The following is a 27,642-nucleotide window of genomic DNA, read 5'->3' as shown; positions in this document are numbered from 1 at the left end:
TAAAAATAGTCGTCATAAAAGTAAATATTCTGGAAGATACTTTTTACAGCTGAACATAACTATATAGACATATATACAGATGACAAGATACAAGATTCAAATATAACACAAGGTTAAGAAATACAGACTTACTTTCTCCCTCATATGGAGCACAAATGCAAGGGTGCCCAAACCCGCAGCATGAAAGTGAGTCTTTGGAGTCCAAAAGCTGGAGATAACTGGGAGCTTCTGTGAGTGTGTGTGTATGTGGGGAAGGTCCAAGCAGTGAAACTTGAGGCTGGGCCGTCCGTCTGCCTCCCTCCAAGCAGACTGGCGAAGCCTTTTTGACGAGCGTGGAGAGGCCGCCTACAGGCTGAGTCACCGTGTCACACGCTGACCACGTCTGAGACTTTTTGCATTGACTCCCACAGATCAATCGCTTCGTCACTGGAGCGTGGGCGGACGCTCTATAGGGAGGGGTTGCGTTCCACTGGGTTATCCCCGAGAGATGCTCAATGAATGCAAATGCGTGCAGGTTGGAGGACTTTGTGGCTTTGATATTCAAGCAGGCTCTACTGATAGATTCTAGTGATGTGCAGTTACAATTTGTAGAGAGGATACCTTCATATACGGGGTCCCCTGTAGAACTCCCCCCCTCATTGATTTCCATTAAATTAACTGAAATGACCATACATTAAGATCATACTTGAAACTCATCATCGCATACCACTTCATCTAAAAGATAATAATGTATTATTATTATTGCAATAATGCATCATACTGACAGGAGTTTGGAATATTTTGACATAACCTTATTATATTTGATTTATTGTTCATCTGGTTGCTCATACAAGGCAGTTCATAATTGTTATTATTGTATATACAGTTGTGTATATACACTATAGAATGAGAACAGACATTACATTAATTAGGGTGGCAGGGTTTGGAAAAATATAATATTTTTATTTTTGTATTAATATGTATTGATTTTTAAATATTTTTGTAAATATTAAAAAATAAAGTATTTATTAATTAAAAAAATTAAAAAAATATAATTTAAATAACATTACATTGTTATATAATGTGTGATATCACAAAAAAGTAACTACAATTAATAAGTAAATTTTTAAAAAAATTATTATTATTGTTTCCTCCCACATTCCAAAAACATGCTAGGTTAATTGGCCACTCCAAATTGTCCATAGGTATGAATGTGAGTGTGAATGGTTGTCTGTCTATATGTGCCCTGTGATTGGCTGGCCACCGGTCCAGAGTGTACACCACCTCTCGCCCAAAGACAGCTGGGATAGGCTCCAGCACCCCCCGTGACCCTTGTGAGGAAAAGCAGTAGAAAATGAATGAATGAATTATTATTGTTGTTTTAATCCTCAAATTCAGTATTACATATTGTGCGATATCACAATATTAAAAATAATTAAAAAAATATCCCTTTTAATCTGTACATGCAGTATTATATATTGTTTGATATCACAAAAAAAATCATTAAATAAACAAAAGTTAAATAATAAAATATTCATTATTATTATCATTTTAATCCTTAAATTCATGTCGTGTGATATCACACAATTTAAATTAAATTCAATATTGATTATTGTTTTAAATATTTAAATTCACAATAATAAATGTGCAAGGTGAAAAAATGTAAATACCCCCCAAAATTGTATGTAAACTGTAAACGAATGACTTTTATGACTTTGTTTCTACAGGCCTTTGTTGTTGGGCGTCTGGCTCTGTCTGTTTTTGGCCATGGACAAAGGCACTCAGGCACGGATGACGCACGGCTGTGTTGACAGGCCAGTCATCCCTGAGCTCACATGCTTTTTGTGGCTCCGTCCCCTTTGGAGTGCTTGCCTCCCAAAAAAAGACAGCGCATCATGGGGCCTGCACTTTTGCTACGCACCCCTCTGATCCCCCCTCTTAAGGCCGGGACGGCAGCTGAGTGAGATTAGAGAGGGCGAGGACGCCAGAGAACAACAACACCAGCAACTTAGAGAGCGTTGGTTCAGATTGGAGGTTTTGGATCTCGAGTCACCTTTCCTTGGATGTGCTTCATTTTTGGGCTCAGATACCACTTGATGAACCGTGTCTATGGTTTTTTAACGCGACGAGTCTTCACTAATTTTTGCTATGAGTTGCTTCGGGTACCGCCGAGAGCTGAGCAAGTACGAAGATGTGGACGAGGATGAGCTTTTGGCCTCCCTCAGCCCCGAAGAGCTGGCTGAGTTGGAGAAAGAGCTGGTGGACATTGACCCTGATGCCAACGTGCCCATAGGACTCCGACAGAGGGACCAGACGGACAAGACCCCGACTGGCACCTTCAGTAGAGAGGCCCTCATGAAATACTGGGAGAACGAGACGCGGAAAATCCTGGAAAATGAAATTGTTGGAGGAAGCCCTAAAGGGGTCAGTAGCAACTTTTATTTCCTAGATTTTTTTAGATGAATAATTATTTGTGTCATTTGAAAATGTGTGTTGAGACAGGATGAAGAGGAGGATGAGGAGGAGGAGAGTGTGATAGGCAGAAACAGCGCATCAGAGGATGAAAAAGATGACGAAAGTGAGAAAGAGCAAAAAAAGTTCATGCAGGAAGATGAGGAGGATGAAGAAGAGGAGGAGGAAGAAAGTGAGGAGGAGGAGGAAGAGGAGGAGGAGGAGGAAGTCGTAACCAAGGTGGACAATGAAGAAGAGGAGGAAGAGGCTGCTAACGTGTATCCTCAGATGTTGCTAAAGCCGCAGAGGGTGGAGCCTGTAAGACTAACCCCTCCCCCTCCACCTCAACCTGCGGACCCCAACGCAAACGGGAACCCCACCGTTGTGGACGAGGCTCTGCAGCGAGTGCTTCGCGACGACCCCGAGCTCACAGAGGTCAACTTGAATAACATTGACGACATCTCGCAAGTACGCAAAAACGCCCCAAACAAGTCAAATAAAATGCTAATAAAATAGCATCACAATACATTCTATCAAGTGCTATTCAAGTCAAGAAGAAATATGATCATAAAAAAGTACAGTGAAAGTTAGCGGTTAGCATGTTTTTGATTAACGCCAAAAATTTACGCCACAATTTTGCTCCCGGTTAGCATAAAGTAGGCTGCGTGTCTTGTCATGTTAATACATAGAACACATTGTGAGTCCAACTGTATTTACATAACAGGTTTTATAATTTTAAGATTACTGTTCCCAAAGACACCGTGTGTCAGCGAGACACCACACGGACACCACCTTCCTGTTTTGCCATGAGTTATTTCCTGAATTATGTTGTGTTTCATACATTTTTTATGCTAATGCTGAGAAAACACTATTGAATTCAAGAAACAAGTCATATCAAAACAGGAAGGTGGTAGTGGTGGTTGATCTTACTGCCGCATTGTATCTTTGGGGCAAGGCACGTGACCTTAAATGAATGTAAATTGTATTTACATTATGTCTTAAGGGAAAAATAGATTTGGTTAGTGTGTGTTTTGTTGACGCAAAACAAGGTTTCACTGTACATACAAAACATAAGGCTAATACACTACGAGTGTATTTAAAAAAAGTGGTCTTACCATCTGACTGAAGTTTCTTACGTTGGGTCAAGAGATGGCCATGTTGTTGGTTGGCATGACGACACAGCTGGTTGACCACTTGAAGCTAATAAGCAATGAACCAGGAAGTAACCACAACTAAAAAAAATAAACATTAACGTTACTGATGGTGTCTTCCAAGGATACCCTTATCCGATTTGCAGAAGCCTTGAGGTCCAATACTCACGTGCGACTCTTCAGCCTCGCCAACACTCGAGCAGATGACCCGGTGGCCCTGGCTATCGCCAAGATGCTGCGGGAGAACTCGTCAGTCGTCAGCCTCAACATCGAGTCCAACTACGTGAGCGGGAAGGGCGTGATGGCCATGGTTCAAGCTCTGCCGGCAAACAACACCCTGACGGAGCTTCGATTCCACAACCAGAGGCACATATGTGGAGGACAGGTTGGTGAGAAGGTTGACCTGTTTACATGATACATTGTTGATGTCCAACATGGCTGTAATGGCTTCAGGTTGAGATGGAGATGGTGAAGATACTAAGGGAAAACTACACCTTGATTAAGCTTGGTTATCAGTTTAACCTGCCTGGACCCAGGATGAGCATGACGGGCATCCTTACCAGGAACCAGGACCGCCAAAGGCAGAAACGAATGCAGGAACAGAGGCAGCAACAGGAAGGAGCCACCAACCCTCGGACCACTGCGCTGGTACATCACAATTACACAATTACAGCTACTGGATATTATCTTACAGTACGTTTTGACTTGTGTTGTTAGAGAGGAACGCCCTGCAACTCACCAAGATCCTCCCCTTGGTCCTCACCCAAAGTGGCTAAGAAGCAAACCCCACCAGCGCCGCCTCCACCACCTCCTCCGCCGCCACCCCCTCCACCACCGCCGCCGCCGCCTCCCGCTCACCAGGAGAAGAAGAAGCCCACCAGGATGATCGCAGAGGTGATCAAATCCCACGAAGCCGTCAGCAAGAAGGCCAAGAGCAAGGGGAAAAAGGGCAAGAAGGGCAAGGCGGGCAAAGACGAGACCACCTGCATCCTCAAGGAGCTGAAGAACGCACTTAGGCCCGTGTCGGCGGAGCGGCGCGGAGGGGAAGAGGGCAGCAGGCCGTCCACGCCCATGAGGTCAGCACACGACCAGCTGATGGATTCCATACGGAACAGCAGCATCCGCAACCTGAAGAAGGTGAGGAAAAAATTTATTATAATTTGTTGTTACTAGGACAAAGAAAAATGACAGGGAGGGTTGGCAGGAACAAGGAAGTAACTTACAAAAAAACAGGACATAAATATAAATATTTATAAAAAATTGTAATATATAAAAAATTTAATATATTTAAATACATGATTCTGTAGTAAAATAAAAATAAAAATAAAAATAAAAATAAAAATAAAAATAAAAATAAAAATAAAAATAAAAATAAAAATAAAAATAAAAATAAAAATAAAAATAAAAATAAAAATAAAAATACGGCGCGGCGGTCTAGTGGTTAGCGCGCAGACCTCACAGCTAGGAGACCAGGGTTCCACCCTCGGCCATCTCTGTGTAGAGTTTGCATGTTCTCCCCGTGCATGCGTGGGTTTTCTCCGGGTACTCCGGTTTCCTCCCACATTCCAAAAACATGCTAGGTTAATTGGCGACTCCAAATTGTCCATAGGTATGAATGTGAGTGCGAATGGTTGTTTGTCTATATGTGCCCTGTGATTGGCTGGCGACCAGTCCAGGGTGTACCCCGCCTCTCGCCCGAAGACAGCTGGGATAGGCTCCAGCACCCCCCGCGACCCTCGTGAGGAAAAAGCGGTAGAAAATGAATGAATGAATGTAGTAAATAGCAGTTTTTCATGCTGTTTACATCACCCCTTGTTGCTGGGCAGAATTGTCGGGAGCAATCATTTATGTAACCAATAAAAAAAACTGCATATGCGAGTCATGTTTACCATGCCGTTTCCTCAGCAACAATTCATGTTGACTATGCAGTTTTCTTGGAACCCTGCGGCATGCTGCACAAAGCATAGAAAGGACAGGGAGATTTGGCAGGAACAAGGAAATGACTCGAAAAACAACACTATTAAAAGTTACATTTGAAAGAATGTGGGGTCATAAAGCAGGTACTTTGCAATGCCGGCAAATGCGCCACATTACGACGATGAATTGAATTCATGACTAAAATTAGCCCCCTAAAAAAACAATTAAAAGGAGTTAAGTGTGTGTTAGCTCACGGCTTGTTGTGTTGCCACAGTGGAAAACTGAGCTGCACGCTAGCTGCGAAATTCCACCGCCACTTAATGCTGCTATGAATAGCAAAGTGTCCAGCAGAGTTGTGATAACGGCTGACACGACACGTAGAGACAACACAACACTGATGTCCATGTAAAAGTGTACTTTGAAAGAATAACATATAATTTTTATTAATTTTTTTTTAACAGGTAGAAGTACCGTTCCATCTACGATAATACAGATGAGGAATCAAGTTGCCATGGTTACTGGGAGTGCAGCTGAAGACAACAAGTGGTTAAAAAAAATTGGAATTACTGCAGTATATTTTACATGATTTAAAACATTTGTTTACTGATTTTTTTTTCTTGTAAACTTGTAAATATGTCATGCTCTTTGTTCTAAATACATACCTTTTTGGAGTGTTTTTGGGCCATTATTTTTTATAGTAAGATTTTATTTTGGTGATGAGTTTTGACATGGTTGAGTGGTTAGCGCGCAGACCTCACAGCTAGGAGACTAGGCTTCAATTCCACCCTCTGCCATCTCTGTGTGGAGTTTGCATGTTCTCCCCGTGCATGCATGGGTTTTCTCCGGGTACTCCGGTTTCCTCCCACATTCCAAAAACATACTAGGTTGTTTGGAAAAAATATAATATTGTTATTTTTTAGAACACCTGATTAAAAATATGTATTGATTTTTAAATATTTTTTTAAATGTTCAAAAATGAAATATTTATTAATTACAAAATTTAAAAAAAATACATTAAATTGTTATATAATGTGTGATATATTGTGTGATATCGCAAAAAAGTAACAACAAGTTAAAAAAAAGTGTGTATTATTATTGTTTCCTCCCACATTCCAAAAACATGCTAGGTTAATTGCCAGTTAATTGTGAGTGTGAATGGTTGTTTGTCTATACGTTGGCGACCAGTCCAGGGTATACCCCGCCTCTCGCCCCAAGACAAGTAGAAAATGAATGAATGAATAACAAAATTAAAATATCCATTTTTGCCAGAGCCTCTTTGAGTGTGAATGGTTGTTTGTCTTTATGTGCCCTGTGATTGGCTGTCAACCAGTCCAGGGTGTACCCCGCCTCTCGCCCGAAGACAGCTGGGATAGGCTCCAGCACCCCCGCGACCGTCGTGAGGAAAAGCAGTAGAAAATGAATGAGTTTGACATGTATTTTATAGAGCATAAAGATATTGAAAAATTGACATGTGTCAGTCAACTGTGCTGCATTCATGCATCTCCCACTTTTGTAAGTGCACCATTCACAATGCACGACAAGTGACAGGCCATAATAACTCAATAGTGCAGATGATTGACATACATTGGTAGCAGGAAGTGAGCACTCGCTTTGTTTGCATCATCCAACAAGGCTGTGATGTGATGGTCAGAATGAGGGGGCTACAAAAAGGAAACAGATGGGATGCTCAGCCATGACAGATGTAAGGCTAAAATTAAAGCCTGTTTGGTCAGTGTGAAGCACCTTCACATACACAATTTTCAGTGCCAATTTACTACATTTCTAGCCGTTGCTTGGAAAAAAGTGAGATACACCAACATTAATTTCCTATTCAGAGGACCCTCCTGACATGCACAACACATTCCTTCTCTGTATAAAACTTCCTGCAGCACTTTGTCATGAGCTGTCAAAATGCCAATAAGGGGAACCCTTTCACTGACTTCTGCTATAAACTCCCCACTTCCTGCTTCCTAAATGTGCCCCCTCATGTAAAATTCAAAGAAATACAAACCCAGTTCCCCCGAGCTGCAATGAAACTGTTAATGGTGCAAGATGTGTATCATGAAGATGAAGTGGCCCGGACTAATGCACGCATACTAATCATCCATATTGGTTAGCCGCATCATATTCTGTCTGAAAAACATGGATGTTGTTGCAGTGGAAAGTGCCATACCTGCTCTAATCCCTCTCAGAGGGTCCACAGCTGAGGCGCCATTATGGCTAAAAATAAAAAAGCTGAGCTATTGATGCATCTGTTGTTGTTCAGGTTGTAAAACAGGTCAAAACACGGCCTGTGGCAACTAACAACATCTCCATTTGAATTATAAAATTGAGCGTATTTGCTGCTGTTGTGTTATGTTAGCATGGTAAGCTGCTGTATGTTAGCCTCAATACAACAATATAGGTCGTTCTAACTGGTAAATACCGCAAACATGTAAAAACAAATGTCAAAATAATGCATTTAAGGACTACTCGGGTGTTACTAAGAGTGAGAATTCACTGTATGACATATAAAGAATAAAATAGTGCTATTATGGCACCAAAATGGCTGCCCTAGTTTGATTGTTAGCATTAAAAATTTGTTAAGTTAAAACTTATCAATAAGAGGAACAAAATGAAGAGCAGGGTCCTTGCAACTAGTTAAGAGTCAGTTTAGAATAACATATTCACTAAAATACTTGTGAAGTAGGAAGAATACTATTATGAAAATCAGCGTCTTTGACTGTTAACTTTAGCCATCATACATAACATGCTAACAAGACTCGATACATTACCAGCTGTTTTAGCTTGTCAATACTGGAAATGAAATGATACAAATTAGCAATGGGCATCAAGGGTCATACTACAATTCAGAATTTACTAAAATACCTGTAAACCATTAAGAATAGTAATCATGTATCAACAAAATGGCTGACCTTGTTTGATTGTTAACATTCGCCATGAGCCATCGTGATTGCATTAGCCATCATATATAACCGTACTAAGATTAAATATACAGTCGTTTGTTTAGCTTGTCAATAATGATAGTGACAGGCAACAAAGCATGTAATGCTAATTGGGGTAATTATTACAATACCTGTCAAATATAATGTAGTAACAAAATGCATGACTTGTTTAGTGTTTTAGCATTAGCCATCATACATAACAGTACAAACAAGATTATATATTTATTCAGGGCTGTTTTTGCTTGTCAATATTGGAATTTAACTAATAAAAATCATTAATGGCAAACAAAGAAATTAGGGTAATTAGGGTTGTATAACAAGTGAGTCAACTTACCTGTGAATTATCAATATTAAAGCACAAATGTAACAAAATGGCCGCCCTTGTTTGATTGTTAACATTCGCCATGAGCCATTGTGATTGCATTAGCCATCATATGTAACTGTACTAAGATTAAATACACAGTTGTTTGTTTAGCTAGTCAATAATGATAAACAGTGACAGGCAACAAAACATGTAATGCTAATTAGGGTAATTACGCCAATACCTGTCAAATATAAATACAGTGGAGTAACAAAATGTTTTGAGTTTTAGCATTAGCCATCATACATAACAGTACAAACAAGATTGACATGGCTGTTTTTGCTCGTCAATATTGGAATTTAACTAATAAAAATCATTAACGGCAAACATATACATATTATATAACAAGTGAGTCAATTTAGCTGTGAATTAACAATATTAAAGCACAAATGTAACAAAATGGCCGCCCTTGTTCGTTAGCTATCGTCATCTAAGAGCATTAAAGACTTTACTACTAACAAGATTCAATATACAGTCGTTTGTTTAGCTTGTCAATAATGACAGGCAACAAAACATGTAATGCTAATTAGGGTAATTACGCCAATACCTGTCAAATATAAATACAGTGGAGTAACAAAATTGAGCTTATTAATGTTGTCATTTCTCTCTCTAACATTTGTTACAGTTTATAAAAGCTTAATCCTATCTTTTAAAAAGTAACATTAGTTACTAATTGTAGCTTGTAGCATTATCATCAATTAACTACATCCTAACTAAAAGCTCTTAATTCACTTTCCAGTAATTAAATCTGTAGAACACAGAACAGTACATAGTTCAGTTTTAGTCCAGTAACCCAGGTGTAAAACTAAAAATGTCTTTATTCCTCAAAGTTTACATGACCAACGACCCGATTCCAACAAACATTGTCAATACTTGATATTGTAAAGTAGAAAAAGATAAAACAAACCTTGTAGTGTTTCTATTTCAATGTAGTGTTAATCGCTAAATAAGCTTTTATGTCCTAGTGCATCGAGGGTTGCAATGGTACGACATAATCATGGCATTACTGTGTGAAAAACATCACTTATTAAAATAACATTGTCAGTTTATTTAAGGAAAGGAAAGAGAGAACCATCAAAATGCCACCGCATCGCCATCTTTCTCATCTGGTAAAGCATACGTATGATACAGACCTGAAATGTCCCGTTGTCATGCAGCAAGTCTCCTCTTTCTGTGCAAAAAAAACAGAAAAACCTGGAGCAAATTCACACAGAACATCAGATGACGCTAAATATTCCTTTTTAAGAAAATATAAACAAGGATCATTTGATTAGTAAAAATACACCACAATTAGGGTATGAAAATATCTCTTTTTGTTTTTGCTTCTCTTCCACTGATGCCTTCAATGACTGACCAGAAGAGGAAAAACGACAGGTTGACGCCAAAATTGCACGCTATTTTTGGGACGATGAGAGAGACAGGATGCAGGGAATGTGTGATGAGAGACAAGCGACAGATGGGAGGACAGTTCAAAACAGATATGAGAACGTCCAGATTAAATGAGGTATTGCACAGATTAAGAAAAAAAAAAAAGCATAAAGGCAACAAAAATATACAGCAAATTGATAGAACATTTACATTTATGTCATTTGAAATTAAAGATTTAAGCGTCAGAATCATCCAAAAGTAAAGAGGGGCGGGTATGACTAGTCCTCCCACTCGTCCTCATCTTCAAAGTCCTCATCATCTTCATCGTCATCATCCTCATCTGTGGAGAAGTACATACTGTAAGAATACTGTGGAATTCTGCCAATTAATAAAGGGTAGTTTCCATTTACCTGATGAATGAATGGCCTTGCTCCTCTTCTGCATCACCTCCATCAGAGCCCCCACGATGCCAGCCGAGGGGGCCACAGAGGAAGGAGGCGAGTCATTATCGTCTCTCTAAAGTGAAGACAGCAAGGTTAAAGGTCACTGTGGGATTTGGTAGCATAACAGTCGGAATCACTCACAGTTTTAAGTTGGATTCCTTGTCGGATTTGGTCCAGGAGCGCGTCTCGTCCGGTGCTGGACACGGGTCTCTCTTTTTGCTCCACCCTCTTCAACTGGGTGCCTTCCCGGATCTGACTCAGCAAGGCCGACTTGCCCCCAAGTGGTGGCGGGCCGCTATCGCCTCCGTTAGCCTCCATGGACAGACCGGGTGGAGGTGGTCCAGGAGGTGGCGGCGGAGGCGGAGGAGGTGGTGCGGCACCGCTGAATGCCGTCGGGGGAGGTGGTGGTGGAGGTGCCGCTGGGGTGGAGGAGTGGGATGGCGGCGGGGGCGGCGGCAAGAAGCCCCGGCTCGGTGGTGGAGGCGGGGGCGCGGTTATGCCCGGTCGGGATGGAGGTGGAGGGGGCGGCGCCGAGACGGGGGCTCTGGAGGGCGGTGGGGGTGGCGGGGCGCCACGGCCTCGGGCGGGAGGAGGAGGTGGGGGGCCTGAGGTGTGGTGTGGGGGTGGGGGCGGTGGGCCGCCTCTGGATGGAGGGGGTGGAGGCGCTGAGGAGGAAAAAAAATCACATTCACTGAAGTGTTGAAGGCATCATGCTGTTGCAACAACACACCACTGAGGGGGAACTGGATATTATAGCTTATTATTATTATTATTATTATTATCCACCAACCAGGCAAACCTGCATGGGATTCTACTGAAGACAGTTCATCTGGTAGGCTCGCTTAACCACACATTAATTAACTTTTAATTAATTAATTAACTATTAATTATATTAGATTATATTATAATCTAATATAATCTCAATGTTTAGTTCAGTCCATTTTATGCCTAAACTAGAATCTAATCTGCATGCATGGTGTGTCACAGCAGCCCATGCATGTAAACATACCGCTACACCTGGGCGGACCTGAGGATACAACCGTCAACTTTTCAGTTCAGTTTTTGAAAGGATTTAGCGCCAAAATAAGTCAACCACGACCCAAAATTGAGCGGCCATTATTGCTGTACCTTGTCTCCGTAGCTCATTTTTGACAGCTTCCACGCCTCCTTTCTTCTCAATGAAGTCATAGATAACCTTGGAGGTCTCTTTGTCCTTGAGCTGAGCCTCGGAGATGCCGCACATGTCGAAGAGGTTCTTCAACTCGGGGTCCAAGTTGTTCAACTACAGGGAGAAGTATCACAGTACCGTTAATGTCATTGTATGGTCATATCACCTCGTACTTTGGTACGTGACAAAAAAATAAATAAATAAATGAAAAAAACTATATTAGGAAAGCAGGAAGTGAACAAATGTAACAGTTACCGATTGCAAAAGTACCAGATGGAGGGGTAGGATTTAATAAGCTTTGCTTCTTCCTATTCCTTTTGGACATGTGGAAAATAAAAATAAAATAAATAAAAAACCAACTTAAATTATATTAGGAAAGCAGGAAGTGAACAAATGTAACAGTTACTGATTGTAAAAGTACCAGATGGAGGGGTAGGATTTAATAAGTTTTGGTTCTTCCTACTCATGTGGAACTGTGAACTGATTATGGGATGCATTCAATTGTAATCTGATGCATGTTCAAATGAAATTAAACCATTACCATTACCATTACAGTGTTAGATTGAGTTGATGTGACGGTGCAATTGTTTATACACTGTGCAGTGAGATGCTGCCCCTTGGTGGCGAGGGGTGGCATTGGAAGCATCTAGTAAAGTTGCTCTACGGGAAGGAACGTTGATGAAACTAAAAAAAAAAAAAACGATGGCTGATTTTCATTGGTCTGTGACACAATGCAGATAACATCAAAAACCACAGAAAATATATAAAAACTGACATGCAGTAGCTGCTACTACTAATACTACTATTCCAAGATGCTTAAGACTGCCAAGCCAAGTAGTTATAGTCATGTGATATTGTCACATATTTTGATAGAAGTAATTTGGATCAAATGTCGAATTACTACATTTTTTACTTGGGCATTAACACGGCAGCAGTTGTTCAACTCTGATGGAAAAAAAAAAAAATAAAACGTCACAAGCAAGTGACACTAGGAACAGGTTGGGTTGCAAGGTTTCAAGAAATAACCAAATCCACCTTCAACTTTAATTATATCTTCTCCTTTAAACCAAAAGACGAGAAGAATTCATTATCATATGACATCACCCACTCTCATCTTTTCCAACCAAACCATCCCCAATCTACATAATCTCATACTCCCCGTCACAGAGGATGCGTTACGGGAATAAGTCCAAGGATTATGCAAAACACAGGTTCCCTCCAAAAAAAAAAGGGAAAAATCTCCTTGTGTAACAGTGCTGACGACGACTCCATGGCTGTGCAGCAAACTTTAATACTTTTGTGAGCCAACGGTTAATTTGATAGATGTGTAAGTCTGATTGACATGTGCGGACGTCACGCACTCATTCAAAGCTATTTTATAGTTTCACTTACGTCAAAGCCTGTGTTTGGATCCCATCCTACGTGTCCGATGTGCCTGCGACGGAGCAGAAAAGCTGTGATTCAGCAGGTGATGCTTTCACTGACACCTCTGTATTATATCCGGGAATTACATAAAATGAAGCAAAGTGCGCCCCGAGCCGTGCTAAAACTCACTGGAAGTTGCTGGGCGTTCCAATGTCAGCCTTGGTCAGCCTCTTCTTCTTGCCTTTGCCCTTCTTCTCCCGCTTGGGGAAAGTGGAGTGCATGATGTTGTTCACCTGAGAGTTGCTGTGGAAACGCTGAACGTTGCTGATCTCTGGGTTTTTGATGTCCACGGTGGCCATGGGCAGCGACGGGCCTGGAGGGAAGGGGGGCAGGGTCAGACATTCATATATTTTATAGTTTTCTAAACGCCCCAGTTTTGGTAAAAATAAATGGGTTTTCGGCCAACATTGCACTAAACAAACTAGTCTATTTGCCTTCATTTTGTGGAATTGTGCACAAATGATGCACAGCCATTTTTTTCTTTTAATTTAATGCGACTGCAAATAACCCGCCATGGGGCCAAAAAGAGTCCACAATAGAGGTAAATGTGATAATAAAATTATTATTATATACATTTATTTATTATATTATTGTTATTTATTTAAAAAACAATAAATCAAAAATGATTTATTAAAAATTATTATATATATTTTTTTTATTATATTATTTATTTAAAATATTTATTTAAAATAAATAATAAATACATAAATAATAATTTCAAATAAATTATTATTATTATATATATTTATATCTTATATATATATATATTATATATTTCATTCATCACAATTTCACAAATTATCTTTCACAAAATATATTTTTTGTTCATATTTTTGGGTGTCTGGAAGAGATTCATTGGATTTCCATTATTTCCTAAAACCTATTTTAACAAATCAATAACAAAACTGAAATTATCTCAAAATCCACTTAGTATTTGATATATACAGTATTTTTCAGGCTTAAGTAGTTTTTAAAAGAATTGTTTCCAATAGAAAATATTAATATATCTGCAGCAGTTTTTGCGACACTGACATTTGTTGTCATTACGGACAAATAAGAAAAACGAAAGTACTGCAATTATGACGGTTAGCTGTGCGGTAAGATAGAACATACCTTTCACACTCTCACTACAAGGACTTTTAGGTGTTTTGCTGGGTAAAGGTGAAGCAGACCGACTCCGTCTCCGCCTCACCCTGTCCCAAATCCCCCTGCTATCTCTCTCCCGACATCGGCTGACGTCTAGCAGCATATCCCCGATGAAGTTGCGAGCTCGTACTTCCGAGCAAACCGAGAGCTGATGGGCGGCGTGGGCGTTCTCGGAGAGATTTGGGTAAAGTTCGTCTTGGGGGAGAACCAGACAGTGTAAGGATGACAAGCAGCTAGCCGGGCCTAAGCCTCCGCTTCCTGGTGAAGCTCCGCCGCCACCTTCGCATGGTAGATCCTCGGAAGGAGTGGAGAGGAATGTGGTGCAGAACATCATCGCTGCTGGAGGACCGCTCACTCAGGACACAAATGAGGAACGACTTCGGGTGGACGCATCATACCCCGAAATAGGAATCCACATACTCCGGTCTCGTCTATCCGCATAGGAATGATGCCAAAGCGTACTGGAGTTGGATTTATCCCTTAATACCTTCCTCAGACATCTGGATGAGTGGATGCTGTCTGAGCTGAAGGGACACGCTCCCCGCTGCTTCTGTCCATCTAAACACATTTGGCTGCCTTTTCACTTCACGCAGTTAAGATTATGACGCTTGGATTGTCTCCATGCTGCCATTTCTCCTCCCACTTCCACTGGTTATCTCCTCCCTTTTTTTTCCCCCGTCAAAGCACACACACATACACATGGTGATGTAATCCCTGCATATTATTAGAGGATTTAGCACTAGATTTTATGTAACGTTCATGCATGCTTAATCCTGGATTAAAACTCTTGTTTACAAAAACACAATGAATGTACGGGAAAAAAGGTGGATATTTGTACCCAAAAAAAAAAATCACCAATTTGTGGAGTTAAGGACAGGAAAGAGTGCACACAACGTACCATTTGGAGGCTCGCGTCTCTTCTCTGTGAACACAAGACAAACCAAAATGGTTACAACTTTATGCTAAGTGGTGGCGAGAAAGTGAGCAAGAGCGCCAGACAGCAGAGAAGAAGAAGACGAAGAAGAAGCCTGGTTGAAATGTTACATCTGGTAGAAAGCGTTGGAAGAGTCCAAGTGAAGACAAGCGGAAGATTCTGGCGTATTAGGCAATGAAAAAGAATGGTGTGAGTTCTCCAAAAGGACACAGAAGAGAAGACTTGTTGCAATCCCAAAGCAAGTGAGTTGAAAGACGTGCGTGAGTGATCCACTGAGAAGAGAATTTGGGCTCAATTTGTGCATTTCCGATTTTTTTAAATGACAAAAATCATCATTTTCAGTCCCTCGGCTGATAACATATTCAGCCTATACTGCCCCCCTTTAGGACGATGGACACTAGTATTGCATCTGCTTCTACTAATTAGATCACTGCAGACTGAGAATGGTGACAAAAAGAAGCAGACCATGTTTTATAATGTGTGTTAACGAAGTTCTTTATGACTCCTTGAATGCACCATAATGACCCTGATATAAAGACTCAATGATATTTGATTCCTAGAAACTACTTGAACTATTTATTTATACGTTTGACCCAATAGATGGTGCCCAAGCTTTTCTTCCCGTCACACACACACACACACACACACGAGTTATGATGCAAATTTTTCAGATAGCGCTGATTCATTAAAGTACAGTGCTTTTTTCCCCCTCCAATTTTGTGCCTATTTTGGTCGTCTTATATTTGGGTCAATGCAGTACTTTTTCCACTAAGCGCCGCATACAGAAGAAATTTGCACTCAAAAGATGCTATATTCAATGTACTGTTTAGTTCATTTAGTCATCTTTATGCTTAAAATGTTTAATGTAGGCAAAATATACAAAGAATTTGCTAACAATCATATATTTTGTCTGATAATAACGACAAAATAGCATGATTTATTAAATTCTACATATGAAAAAAAAACGTTTAAATGCTGATTTGGGCTTTTCCCGCTCCACTTTTGGGTCAATGCAGTACGTGAGGGGTGTCCAAACTTTCAAGTCATTTGACTTTGTGTAATATCTAATATTATACAGTAATCCCCAATTTATAGCAGTTAATTGATCCCGAACCTCGACCGTAATAAGTCAATTTACTAGAAGTACGGTTCTTTATTTATAAATTGAATATTTTAATAGTTAAGAGCACATAAAACCTGTTTATTACCTTATAAATAAGATGATTAGAGCCCTCTAGATATGAAATAACACCCCTACAATCACAAGACTCATGCTCGTGTGTGTTTCTGTAAATGGTCATAGTAAGCGCTCGGGGGTTTAGAATTGAGTTTTAGCTTGACATGGGTTACAATACGAGCTAATAAAAATTAGCTGCAGTACAAAAATTGTACCACAGGCCGCACTTTGGACACCCTTGTTTAGTAAAAATAAAAAGAGCGAACACATGATGAAGAAATGCTAAGGTAGAGAGTGTAGCAACAGGAAGTTGGTACCAGTTTTCCTTTGTCTTTTGCTCAAAAGCTCCATCAAGTGACCCCGGAAACGCTTGGCCTCCTCCTCGCTGGCAAAGTTCAAACCCACTTGGGTCGTCTGAAGGGAAGAAGACAGCAATGACTCCATAAACAAAGCAGCAACACGAATAAAAACAAAGCTTAAGGTGTGATTTATCTACTCCTGGAAGCAGTGCTCTTGAGCAAGTTGGGAAAGTTTACAAAGTTTTATCAACAAATGAGTGCCAATTCAAAACTGGTTTCCATCAACGAGGGCGGTGTGTGTGTGTGTGTGTGTGTGTGTGTGTGTTTTTTTGGTTCTAATTACAGTATGACTGTCCTGCTATAAATAGCTACAATACAACTCATCAATGTGGTGACTTGGGAAGTCAACTCACATCTCCAGCAAACGTGATGAAGTACGTCCTAGGGAGGTTGATGCTAAAATTGTTGTAAATCTCCTGCTCGAACAGCATCTTGCCATCCTGTAAAAAAAGAAAACACACTGTAAGACTGGAGAAAACAACAGGGGACATTAATACAGAAATAAACATTTTTTAACAAAGTGGTCCCCAATCGTTTTAATCCAGTTCCAACAAACCTCAAGCAGATCGGGATGAGAGAGTGGAAAAAATATGAGCACATATAATAACGTCATCAAACCTCACCCTTATACATTCACACCCAGCGTCAACGATGAGGTGAAAAAAGAACGAGCCAAATAGAAGTCTATTTGTGGCAGCAAACTATGGTAACTCAACTATGGTGCCTTCAAGGACCCCTGAGAATCAACGCTCAGTCAGTGGTGACTGCAGACCCCTTATTTAGAGTAGGCAATGTACCGCTTATATATATATATATAGTATATATTTATTAGCTAGGGGTTGCACGGCGGTCGGGTGTTTAGCACGCAGGCCTCACAGCTAGGAGACCCGAGTTCAATTCCATCATCTCTGCGTGGAGTTTGCATGTTCTCCCCGTGCATGTGTGGGTTTTCTCTGGGAACTCCGGTTTCCTCCCACATTCCAAAAACATGCTAGGTTAATTGGCTACTCCAAATTGTCCATAGGTATGAATGTGAGTGTGAATGGTTGTTTGTCTATATGTGCCCTGTGATTGGCTGGCTGGCCACCAGTTCAGGGTGTGCCCCGCCTCTCGCCCGAAGACAGCTGGGATAGGCTCCAGCAACCTTCATGAGGATAAGCGGTAGAAAATGAATGAATTTATTAGCTACTACAAATGAGCTAACACACATCTAAATACAGTGAAGAAAATAAGTATTTGAACACCCTGCTATTTTGCTATTTCTCCCACTTAGAAATCATGGAGGGGTCTGAAATTTTCATCGTAGGTGCATGTCCACTGTGAGAGAGATAAACTAAAAAGAAAAATCCAGAAATCACAATGCATGATTTTTTAACAATTTATTTGTGTGATCCAGCTGCTAATAAGTATTTGAACACCTGAGAAAATGAATGTTAATATTTGGTACAGTAGCCTTTGTTTGCTATTACAGAGGTCAAACGTTTCCTGTAGTTTTTCACCAGGTTTGCACACACTGCAGGAGGGATCTTGGCCCACTCCTCCACACAGATCTTCTCTAGATCAGTCAGGTTTCTGGGCTGTCGCTGAGAAACACGGAGTTTGAGCTCCCTCCAAAGATTTTCGATTGGGTTCAGGTCTGGAGACTGGCTGGGCCATGCTAGAACCTTGATATGCTTCTTACGGAGCCACTCCTTGGTTTTCCTGGCTGTGTGCTTCGGGTCGTTGTCGTGTTGGAAGACCCAGCCACGACCCATCTTCAATGCTCTGACAGAGGGAAGGAGGTTGTTCCCCAAAATCTCACAATACACGGCCCCAGTCATCCTCTCTTTAATGCAGTGCACTCGTCCTGTCCCATGTGCAGAAAAACACCCCCAAAGCATGATGCTACCACCCCCATGCTTCACAGTAGGGATGGTGTTCTTCGGATTGTACTCTTCATTCTTCTTCCTCCAAACACGCTTATTGGAATTATGACCAAAAAGTTATATTTTGGTCTCATCTGACCATAAAACTTTCTCCCATGACTCCTCTGTATCATCCAAATGGTCATATGCAAACTTAAGACGGGCCTTGACATGTGCTGGTTTAAGCAGGGGAACCTTTCGTGCCATGCATGATTTCACATCATGACGTCTTAGTGTATTACCTACAGTAACCTTGGAAACGGTGGTCCCAGCTCTTTTCAGGTCATTGACCAAGTCCTGTCGTGTAGTTCTGGGCTGATTCCTCACCTTTCTTAGAATCATTGAGACCCCACGAGGTGATATCTTGCATGGGGCTCCACTCCGATTGAGATTGACCGTCATGTTTAGCTTCTTCCATTTTCTAATGATAGCTCCAACAGTGGACCTTTTTTCACCAAGCTGCTTGGTAATTGCTCCGTAGCCCTTTCCAGCCTTGTGGAGGTGTACAATTTTGTCTCTGGTGTCTTTGGACAGCTCTTTGGTCTTCGCCATGTTACAAGTTAAAGTCTTACTGATTGTATGGGGTGGACAGGTGTCTTTATGCAGCTAACGACCTCAAACAGGTGCATCTGATTCAGGATGATACATGGAGTGCAGGTGGACTTCTAATGGGCAGACTAACAGGTCTTTCAGGGTCAGAATTCTAGATGATACACAGGTGTTCAAATACTTATTAGCAGCTGTATCACACAAATAAATTGTTAAAAAATCATGCATTGTGATTTCTGGATTTTTCTTTTTAGTTTATCTCTCTCACAGTGGACATGCACCTACGATGAAAATTTCAGACCCCTCCATGATTTCTAAGTGGGAGAAATAGCAAAATAGCAGGGTGTTCAAATACTTATTTTCTTCACTGTATATGGCAACACAAGTGAGAACCATAATAGCTGTCTTGCATCATGGTCTGGGGCTACATGAGTGCTCCTGGTAGTGGCAGAGCTGCGGTTCATTGAGGGGAAACAGGAATTCCAGCCTGTTCTGTGACACTGTGGAGGAATAATTGGCTTTCCAAGATAATAACAAGCTGAAAAACAAGGTGTGCTCTGCTTGAACGGCCATTGATTGGTATCAGGATGGTATCGACATCGACCTCAAGAAGATATAATGCAGCAGAATGCTCCTACCTTGATGTCATAGACTCGGATGAAGTAGGACCGCTGGGGGTTGTCCTTGATCAGACAGGCCACACCGCAGCATCTCTTGCTCCATGTGGCGTTCCTGTCTGATGTGAAGACCTGGACCACCGCCGAGGACAAACTCTAGTTTGGGGGCGACAAGGACAGGGTTAAGTATGACAGGGATGAAACAGGAAGTGAGCATAGGCGGGGGGATGCGGAAAATAATCGTCTGATCTAGTTCATTCCTGACCATTTTAGCACTTTTTGAAGTCTTAATATTCCTTACGGACTTAACGCTATTCCGAGCACTCGGGACTTTATATCGTAATGCTAAGAACGGGAAGCTGCTTAAGTGCTATAAAACGTCTTTTAAGGCATTAATAGTGACACTGTTAAATTACAACCATAACGACATGCAATCACAGACTCCATGTTGTTTTACAAATTGCTGCAGGGGTCTCCTCGCCATGTGGGGGTCGGGCTATTAACGTAAAGATGAAAGCATCAGTGAGGCAACACACGCTGAGCTGCACGGATACATGCGCCATATGTTTTATATTCCAATACAGCCTATGTTCCCAAAGTGGGGTCCTCATATCCCTCTGCCAGGGGTCTGCAACCCGCCGTTTCAGCGATATATCACGATACTTCGTTCCACGATACTGTATCGATATTCAAAAGTATGATATGGCTATTTTTAGGCATTTATCATAGACTGTATAATGGTATTTATTCAAGTGTAGACACGGCAAAGGTTCATTTCTGATTTGAATTTAAACCTCCGATCGTTAGGTGGCAGCACTTATTACGTAGTCAATTAGGCAAGGAACCGTCCTTACACATAAACACAATAAAGTATTCGGGAAACACAACAAATCTGCAAGTCCACTTAGCGAGACACCATGAGGACCTGCCGCTAGCAAGCAATGCCAAGGTCCTTTTGTATACAACAAAAGCAGTACTGTGATTCATTTCATTCATTTTCTACCATTTATCCTCACGGGGGTTGCTGTAGCCTATCCCAGCTGTCTTCAGGCAAGAGGCGGGGTACACCCTGGACTGGTGGCCAGCCATCTAATCACAGGGCACATATAAACAAACAACCATTCACACTCACATTCATACCTATGGACAATTTGGAGTCGCTAATTAACCTAGAGATGTTTTTGGAATGTGGGAGGAAACCGGAGTACCCGCAGAAAACCCACGCATACACACATGCAAACGCCAGACAGAGATGGCCGAGGGTGGAATTGAACCCGGGTCTCCTAGCTGTGAGGTCTGTGCGCTAACCACATGACCGCCGTGCAGCCGTAGTACTGTGATATTGCAGGTATTTTCAAATTGATATCACTATTTTGTAAAATAATGGTTATTTCAAGCATCCTAAAAGGACTTTTTACTGATGTTAGTTACAAAAATACTGTTCTGATGGTGGATAAGTCAGGGACTGTATGCTCTACTTTTTTTCACAGCTAATAAAATGCAAACATTTGAGCAGGATCTTGAGACATAATTTAATTTATTTGGTTTTTTTTTGGTAAATTTAAAGTTGGACGTTAAAGCTTTATTTATCCAAATGCTACACTTTAAGTTTGTGATACAGCAAAACATACTGTTCTAATGGAATAAGTAAGTGCATATTGCTGGTGTAATTCAGTTTTCACAGGAAATAATCTTTAACTTACATCAAAACAAAAAAAAATATTGCCTTCTTAACAGTATAGTGATACGTATTGTATCGCCAGATTGTTGCCAGTACACACCCCTAGTTTATTCTGATGTGCCATGCACCTTTCAAAGTTTATAGGCGGAACAGGTATATCCTACAATGTGTCTTGTTAACTTCCTCATGACAGCCATTTTCTCTCCTTAGAACACACAAAAAAGGGAAAAATTTGTTCTTGTTTCACATAAGGATTGTGGATGATGGGAAGTTTTCCTTTAAGAAGATGCTGAAGAAACGTGACCTGGCTGATCACCCCGCAAGGAGAAACAGGAAGGCAGAAAAGAAACGTGAAAATACGCTTAAGGAAATTATATATGTAGTGTTATCTTCAATTTAGTGGTCAAAGTTGTTTTTTCATTTGATGATAACAAACCTAAATGACTCCAATGATGTTGAAGGTTGCCGATCTCTGCCCCCAGGGGTACGCCACATGTCATAGGGAATAAAAGTGTGACTTAATGCGCCTGAACACCTCGTCTGCGAACACTGTACGTTTATATATATTATTATTGTATATATTTTTATAAGTGTGTAGGAATAGACAAGTATCAGAAGTTCAGGAACCACTTGAAACACAGCAAATAATTATCAGGTGTGGCTTTATCTTGCGAAGTAGTTAGAGGGCAAACATGGTTCCTGTTCCTTGTTCAAACATTGACAGAACATTGACAAAACTCTATGATAATATAAGCTGCACTGTATAATAGAGCATACCACTGCATGGTGACTGTTTGCATGCATGTATTTATGCACACCAAATATTACAATGCATATAGATATCTTCAAAAACACACACAAATATATCTGGAAACACACATTCTCTGGGCAGTCAGAGAGTAATGCCTTCAGAGACTCTACAGAGCCTGAGGTTTCATCTGTGCATGGAGTGCTGATGGTTCCTGACAAGGCCAAAGGCTGCAGGAAGTGGAGCTCGGTCTGCCGTGTCACGACCACACACTCTTACATATATGCGTTCTTTTGTTACTTGTGCCTTAAACTAGTATAAAAATAGATTTATATAGACCAGGGGTCTCAAACACGTGGCCCCCGCCTTGATATGAAAGTTTAATGTTAGTGCGGCCCACGCAAGTTTGATATGGATGCTGTATTGTATCATGTACCCAGAAAAAAATATTACATTTGATTAATGTTCATGTTAAAGGTTAAATAACTGTTAATAGTTATCCTCTCTGTCCGTGTGGAAGTGGTAAGTTTTTGGCTTTTTAAGTTTAAAAGGAAATAACTTGGAGGCTACCGTTTAGGTCACTAGCTCTCTAGTTTGCGAGTTAGCATGTGTCTCAAGACCCTGCAGTTGCGCAATATGTTGTAAATAAAAAAAGAGAATAAATGTGACTATAGTGGTGTTTTGTCATGTCTACAGGGCTCTAATAATGCTTTGTTAATTTTAATCTGAAAAAAATTATTTGTCTACCCACCAACTATATGTGGTTTCTTAATTTTTAATTATTTGCCATTTTATTTATTACTGATTGATTGATTTCTTTATTCTTGATCTTATTTTGTGTAGAAAATTAAAAATGAAGATATTTGAGAACAGTGGAATGTTTTATCAGAGCTTTTCTTGTAGAAAATCGGAACCAAAGCAAAGTTTACTCATTTTTCTGTTTTTAATAAATGCGTTTTTGTTTTTTTTTGGAAAACCTGATGCCTCACCCACACCCTAGCTCCAGTAAAATTGAGTTTGAGACCCCTGATATAGACCATTTGTGCATGATGCAGTGTGTACAACTAGACCACGCAGCTTGGGTTAAAATTAGAAAAATGGAGGAAGGAAGGATATGATACGCAAAAAAAAAAGAAATATTAAGTGGGAATCATGTTCCACTTCTCCAGCACAAATCAGCAAATGAGGGCTGACCACGGGACTTCCTGCTAAGGGGGTACTACTGCTGATCAGGCAGTCTGTGCACGTACACACACACACTGCATAGATTTGGACCCCTTCCACCTTTTTCAGAGTGCTGATGGTGAAAAGCGAGGGAATACCAATGAGTAAGTCGATAAGGACTTTTGTGTCATAAACTGGTTGCGCTGACTATGCGCCACAAACCGCACAGGTAACTAGGAATAAAAAAAAAAAAAACGCCTATTGCAGCATTTCAAACTATGAAAGGCAACACTGTTGTTGTTGTACATGCATTACATTTTAATTAAACTGATGCCATGTTTCTTTCCCCGCATACAAAGAAACAAATACAATTGCAAGGAATGCTCCCGATTCCTTGTCTCCGTCACATGCCGGGTGACACAATCGCCAAAGGAATGCTGTTGCTGCATTTCTGAACAAGCTAAGACACACCCCAGAAACCTGTGCGTTCACGCCGAGCAGGATAAAAACACATACACGCCTGTCAAAAAGTCATGGGACAGGAAATGCCTGCTTAGGTCATCGTTGTGAGGTGAGAACTGACTTCCCCCTGCGATCATCATTTTCAGGAATCACTTTGAGGAAGCAACCTGAGATTAGGCTATGTGGGACATCATAACATAATAAATTGCAAATAACATGCAACTTGCACTGCAGACCACTAGGGGCAGCACAATTCAAAGCTGCTTGAGAGTAGCCCCCCATAATTTTCTACTAACAAATAAAAAGGGGAATGTTAAGAACACAAAAAATGTAATGCAAATATCCACTAACAGGTATTTAGTTCTTTGAAATGTGAAAAAACACTTTTACAATAAGACATATTTGAGCTGTATGTCAACTTTGCTACTATTACGCGCTAACGATGGATCTGCGCGATCGATCGATAGCGCTGCACCCGAGATGGATCCATCATTAGCGCACAAATCGGTCAATATCTGCACTCACGATGGATATAACTGCCTTGCGATGGAGACAGATGCTTTGATACTGCGCTTACGATATAATGACAATCGTTGATCTGCTAATTGCATACAGGGTTAGGGGTTAAGGTTCACACTCCCCCCGCCGAGAACGGTAACAAAGTGAACTGCTTGACAATTAATCAAAGATTTGAAATTTGCATGCATTGACTTCTTGTTGATTCTTGTAAGTAACAACGCTCAGCGCTGCCATCTGTTGGCATCTAAACAAACTACACACATCCATCCCGGGCACAGTAATATACCATCGATCGTGAGCGCAGAAATCGATCGACTTGGATCCACCTCGGGCGCAGCGTTATCGCTCGATCGCGCAAATCCATCGTTAGCGCATAACACTACTATATTGGATGTCAAAATTGCACTGTAAATGAATACAAGTAAATGTACTTATTTCATAAAGTGCCTTTCGACAAAAAAATTGAAGAAATAAGAGGAATTTCTTTGCAGAAAGACAATTTATGAAAGTAAGTAGATTTACATGTATTCATTTGCAGCAGTGGACAAAACAATTCTTTTGTCTACGGACATTAAAGGCAAAACACAGAAAAGTATTTACACTCCAGACCACTAGGGGCAATATAGTTCATAGCTAATGTTTATTAATGTTTACTTTAAGCTAAAAACGGAGACTGAGGACCCTAGCTTTTTGTGTGTGTATATATATATATATATATATATATATATACGTATATATATATATATATATATATATATATATATATATATATATATAGGTTTAAGAACAGAAATGTTTAGTTTTGTTAATGGAAAGGTTTGTTTGAAAGTGTCATTCTTGCTTGATAGCGCAAAAACTACTACTTCGGATATTTTTGAAAATATGTCAAGAGCCAAATAATAAGTATGAATTTTTTTTTTACCCTGGAATGATTAGTTTCGCTTTTTTGGTTATATGCGAGTGTCGTTGTTGCTAGCAGGATTCTACTATTAGAAGTGATTTCTTTTATCCGATTTTGAGAATGGTGCACACGTGACTGTAGTCAGACTGGTAAAGCAGGACGGGACATAAGAAACGGGGGGGGGCGAAAACCCAAGCACTCGTCTCTAGTCAGCGCTGCCCCCCTGTCAAGCCTGGTCTGCACATTCCTTATGGGGACACACTTCCCGAAAACAACCCAGGTTCGGCTAACGTTACATAATACCGGCATTAAAAAAAAGATCCCCCTTCTGTTGATTGGTTTTGCAGCTAACTGACCGCTCTCGCTCTCGCTAGTTCGGCTGAGTCCAGGCGGGGTGAAAAGTGTTATGTCAGCCAGGAACAATTCCTAGGTGACTTCAGGTGTGTCAAAATTCAACTTGGAGGCGTTGAGGCCTAAAAACTGGCATGAAAGTCAATATTGTCTGGATAGACACCGTCCCAAACGGGTCTCAACACCGTCGATCGGCCCCTCGCTGTCTCGGCTGTCAAAACAAACCAACCCCTGCACGGGGTAAAAGCTAACGACCAATAGACATACAAAGAAGCTAGCTTTGGTCTTTGAAAAGGAATTAAATAAGCGTGGTGTTTGATTTCCACATGAAAGGGGAAAAAAACTTACAATGCATTTCCTGCCGAGGTTGTTGAATATGTAGTCATTCTCTTGAGGCGTCAATAGCATAGAACCGACATTTGATTGCCGCTGCTGCTTTTGAAGTCCACTCATTATCGATGTTGACATCATTCTAACTACGACTCTAAGAACTGAGTCCAAAAAGATCCATAAACAATCCTCGAGTCATCCGTGGCCTTCCTCCGACCCCCCTGCTTCACAAGTCGGTTCAACCCAGTTATCGCACGGTTGCGGTTCCAGAAGTGTACGCTCTTTTAGGGATGACGATCCAGTTTCTACTTTCCAGGGAAATAAGCTGAAAAAGAGAGCGGAAAACGGCAAAAACTTTCCTGGGAAGTCCGGCTGCCTGAGAGCCCAGAGCCTGTTCCATCCAACATGGCAGTGTCAGGACGAGACCATTATTGTGTGATGGGGGTGACGCAGTGACTCAACCGTGTCCATTAAACGTAACGAGAAAGAGGTATGACAGAAAGAGCAACACAAATATTTAATATAATACTTTATAAATTATTACTAGTACATATTATTTCATATATGATATGTAATGGCTTTATAATGAAATATAAATTGTATTTTCTCTCCTGTAGTGTGGTACAGTCCAGTCCGCCCCTGGCTTTTATGACAGGAATGTGTGCAGAATGGGAGGAGGTAAGTCAAGAGACAAGGTGCATGTTGCCAACATAATAGTCTTAGCTCCTTCGCTTACTTTAAAATTAATGCAAATCTTACACCACCTTTAAATTAAACACCTTATCTTGAAGCACTGACTTATTTAAATGATAATTCACTTCCTCTGAAGGAAGCAAAAAGGTTATTGAAGTGATTTCTCCCTTGGATTTAAGACTCATTAGCTGCTGGGATGATTCATGACAATGCACTAAATATAGCTGACAATACATTGAGGTAAAATTAAGACCGCTCCAGTTGCTATGCGTACCCTCAGGGGTAGCATGACCGCTACATGCATGTTATTTCTGCACTGCCATCGATTTTCTATATCGCTTGGCCTTAATAGGATCACAGGTGAGCTGGAGTCTATCCCAGTGGGGTAAACCCTTAGACAAACAAGCATCCACATTCACATTCAAATAATTTTATGTGTCTCTTCATTCATTTTTTTATTATCATAACTTTTGTAATATAATCGCTTGCATGACTAATTTTGTCACTATTGTCCGTGGATTTTGCAACATGCTGCGTCAAGCTCATCAATGGGTGTTGGTTGCGTTGTGGAAAGAAAATTACACTCCAGTTGTGATTTTGACGCATGCTTTATTTAAAATCAAATCAAATCAACTTTATTTGTATAGTTTCCTGCAAAGACATGCAACACAAAGTGCTTTACAGAATTAAAACAATTACCACAATTAAAAGGAAAAAAAACAATAACAAAGCAAAACAAAAGAAAGCCCCTCCTTCCCACCCTCCATACTAGACACAGACACACACACACACACACACACACACACACACACACACACACAGTCACACAATCACACACAGTAGGGAGACATGGCATGGCACTGAATATCAAGAAAACGGCACCTTTGGGGCCGTCCACA

At 40.7% G+C, this 27,642-nt stretch overlaps 3 protein-coding genes and 1 long non-coding RNA gene across 10 annotated transcripts in view; 1 reads left to right on the top strand and 3 right to left on the bottom strand.

The window, feature by feature from the left end:
* Positions 1–3,609, bottom strand: part of LOC131132393 (kit ligand-like) — a 10,400-nt gene extending 6,791 nt beyond the window's left edge. For 2 of the 5 annotated variants that reach the window (XM_078799172.1, XM_078799180.1), the window contains exon 1: positions 3,546–3,609. In XM_078799172.1, coding sequence (XP_078655298.1) covers positions 3,546–3,548 — 3 coding nt within the window. In that variant the 5' untranslated portion in view covers positions 3,549–3,609. Of the gene's footprint in view, positions 110–132; positions 1,585–3,545 lie in introns of those variants that run through there. The other 3 variants (XM_078799169.1, XM_078799179.1, XM_078799184.1) reach the window with 2 other exon arrangements.
* Positions 1,930–6,269, top strand: lmod2b (leiomodin 2 (cardiac) b). The gene is made up of 6 exons (XM_058077120.2): positions 1,930–2,403; positions 2,482–2,898; positions 3,706–3,966; positions 4,035–4,229; positions 4,299–4,718; positions 5,960–6,269. Exons 1-6 carry the CDS (start codon positions 2,128–2,130, stop codon positions 5,984–5,986), a joined length of 1,596 nt encoding a protein of 531 aa, XP_057933103.2. The 5' UTR covers positions 1,930–2,127; the 3' UTR covers positions 5,987–6,269.
* LOC144902132 (uncharacterized) lies at positions 3,689–7,984 on the bottom strand. Its single transcript, XR_013630418.1, has 5 exons — positions 7,083–7,984; positions 5,471–5,533; positions 4,321–4,709; positions 4,076–4,226; positions 3,689–3,984 (listed from the first exon to the last, which is right to left on the bottom strand). It is a non-coding gene; the product is annotated as an uncharacterized LOC144902132 (long non-coding RNA).
* Positions 7,985–9,604: 1,620 nt separating this feature from the next.
* Positions 9,605–26,461, bottom strand: LOC131132001 (actin nucleation-promoting factor WASL). 3 transcript variants are annotated; one of them, XM_058077121.2, is made up of 11 exons: positions 26,069–26,461; positions 19,916–20,050; positions 17,178–17,264; positions 16,783–16,879; positions 15,253–15,276; positions 13,338–13,521; positions 13,176–13,218; positions 11,744–11,897; positions 10,757–11,280; positions 10,583–10,688; positions 9,605–10,512 (listed from the first exon to the last, which is right to left on the bottom strand). In XM_058077121.2, the coding sequence occupies exons 1-11, from the start codon at positions 26,189–26,191 to the stop codon at positions 10,451–10,453; spliced, it is 1,539 nt and encodes a 512-aa protein (XP_057933104.2). In that variant the 5' UTR covers positions 26,192–26,461; the 3' UTR covers positions 9,605–10,450. The 3 variants fall into 3 exon arrangements, with proteins under 3 accessions (XP_057933104.2, XP_057933105.2, XP_057933106.2); XM_058077122.2 differs by lacking the exon at positions 15,253–15,276; XM_058077123.2 differs by lacking the exons at positions 15,253–15,276; positions 16,783–16,879; positions 17,178–17,264; positions 19,916–20,050; positions 26,069–26,461 and adding an exon at positions 14,322–15,188.
* Positions 26,462–27,642: the final 1,181 nt, after the last annotated feature.

This window comes from Doryrhamphus excisus, linkage group LG2 (assembly GCF_037039965.1).
Source record: "Doryrhamphus excisus strain RoL-2023G ecotype Guam linkage group LG2, RoL_Dexc_Guam_v1.1, whole genome shotgun sequence".
Classification (NCBI taxonomy): domain Eukaryota; kingdom Metazoa; phylum Chordata; class Actinopteri; order Syngnathiformes; family Syngnathidae; genus Doryrhamphus; species Doryrhamphus excisus.
Note: the sequence above shows the minus strand (reverse complement) of the source record. Positions and strands in the feature narration are given on the sequence as shown.

Bases quoted from the DNA above. Each gene is read 5' to 3' on its own strand.
- lmod2b (XM_058077120.2), top strand. From the start codon at position 2,128: ATGAGTTGCTTCGGGTACCGCCGAGAGCTGAGCAAGTACGAAGATGTG. The intron at 2,404-2,481 runs GTCAGTAGCAAC...GTGTTGAGACAG, and splicing joins TTGGAGGAAGCCCTAAAGGG to GATGAAGAGGAGGATGAGGA. The intron at 4,230-4,298 runs GTACATCACAAT...TTGTGTTGTTAG, and splicing joins ACCCTCGGACCACTGCGCTG to AGAGGAACGCCCTGCAACTC.
- LOC131132001 (XM_058077121.2), bottom strand. From the start codon at position 26,191: ATGATGTCAACATCGATAATGAGTGGACTTCAAAAGCAGCAGCGGCAA. The intron at 13,219-13,337 runs GTGAGTTTTAGC...GCTCCGTCGCAG, and splicing joins GGAACGCCCAGCAACTTCCA to GCACATCGGACACGTAGGAT. The intron at 10,513-10,582 runs GTAAATGGAAAC...ACTTCTCCACAG, and splicing joins CAAGGCCATTCATTCATCAG to ATGAGGATGATGACGATGAA.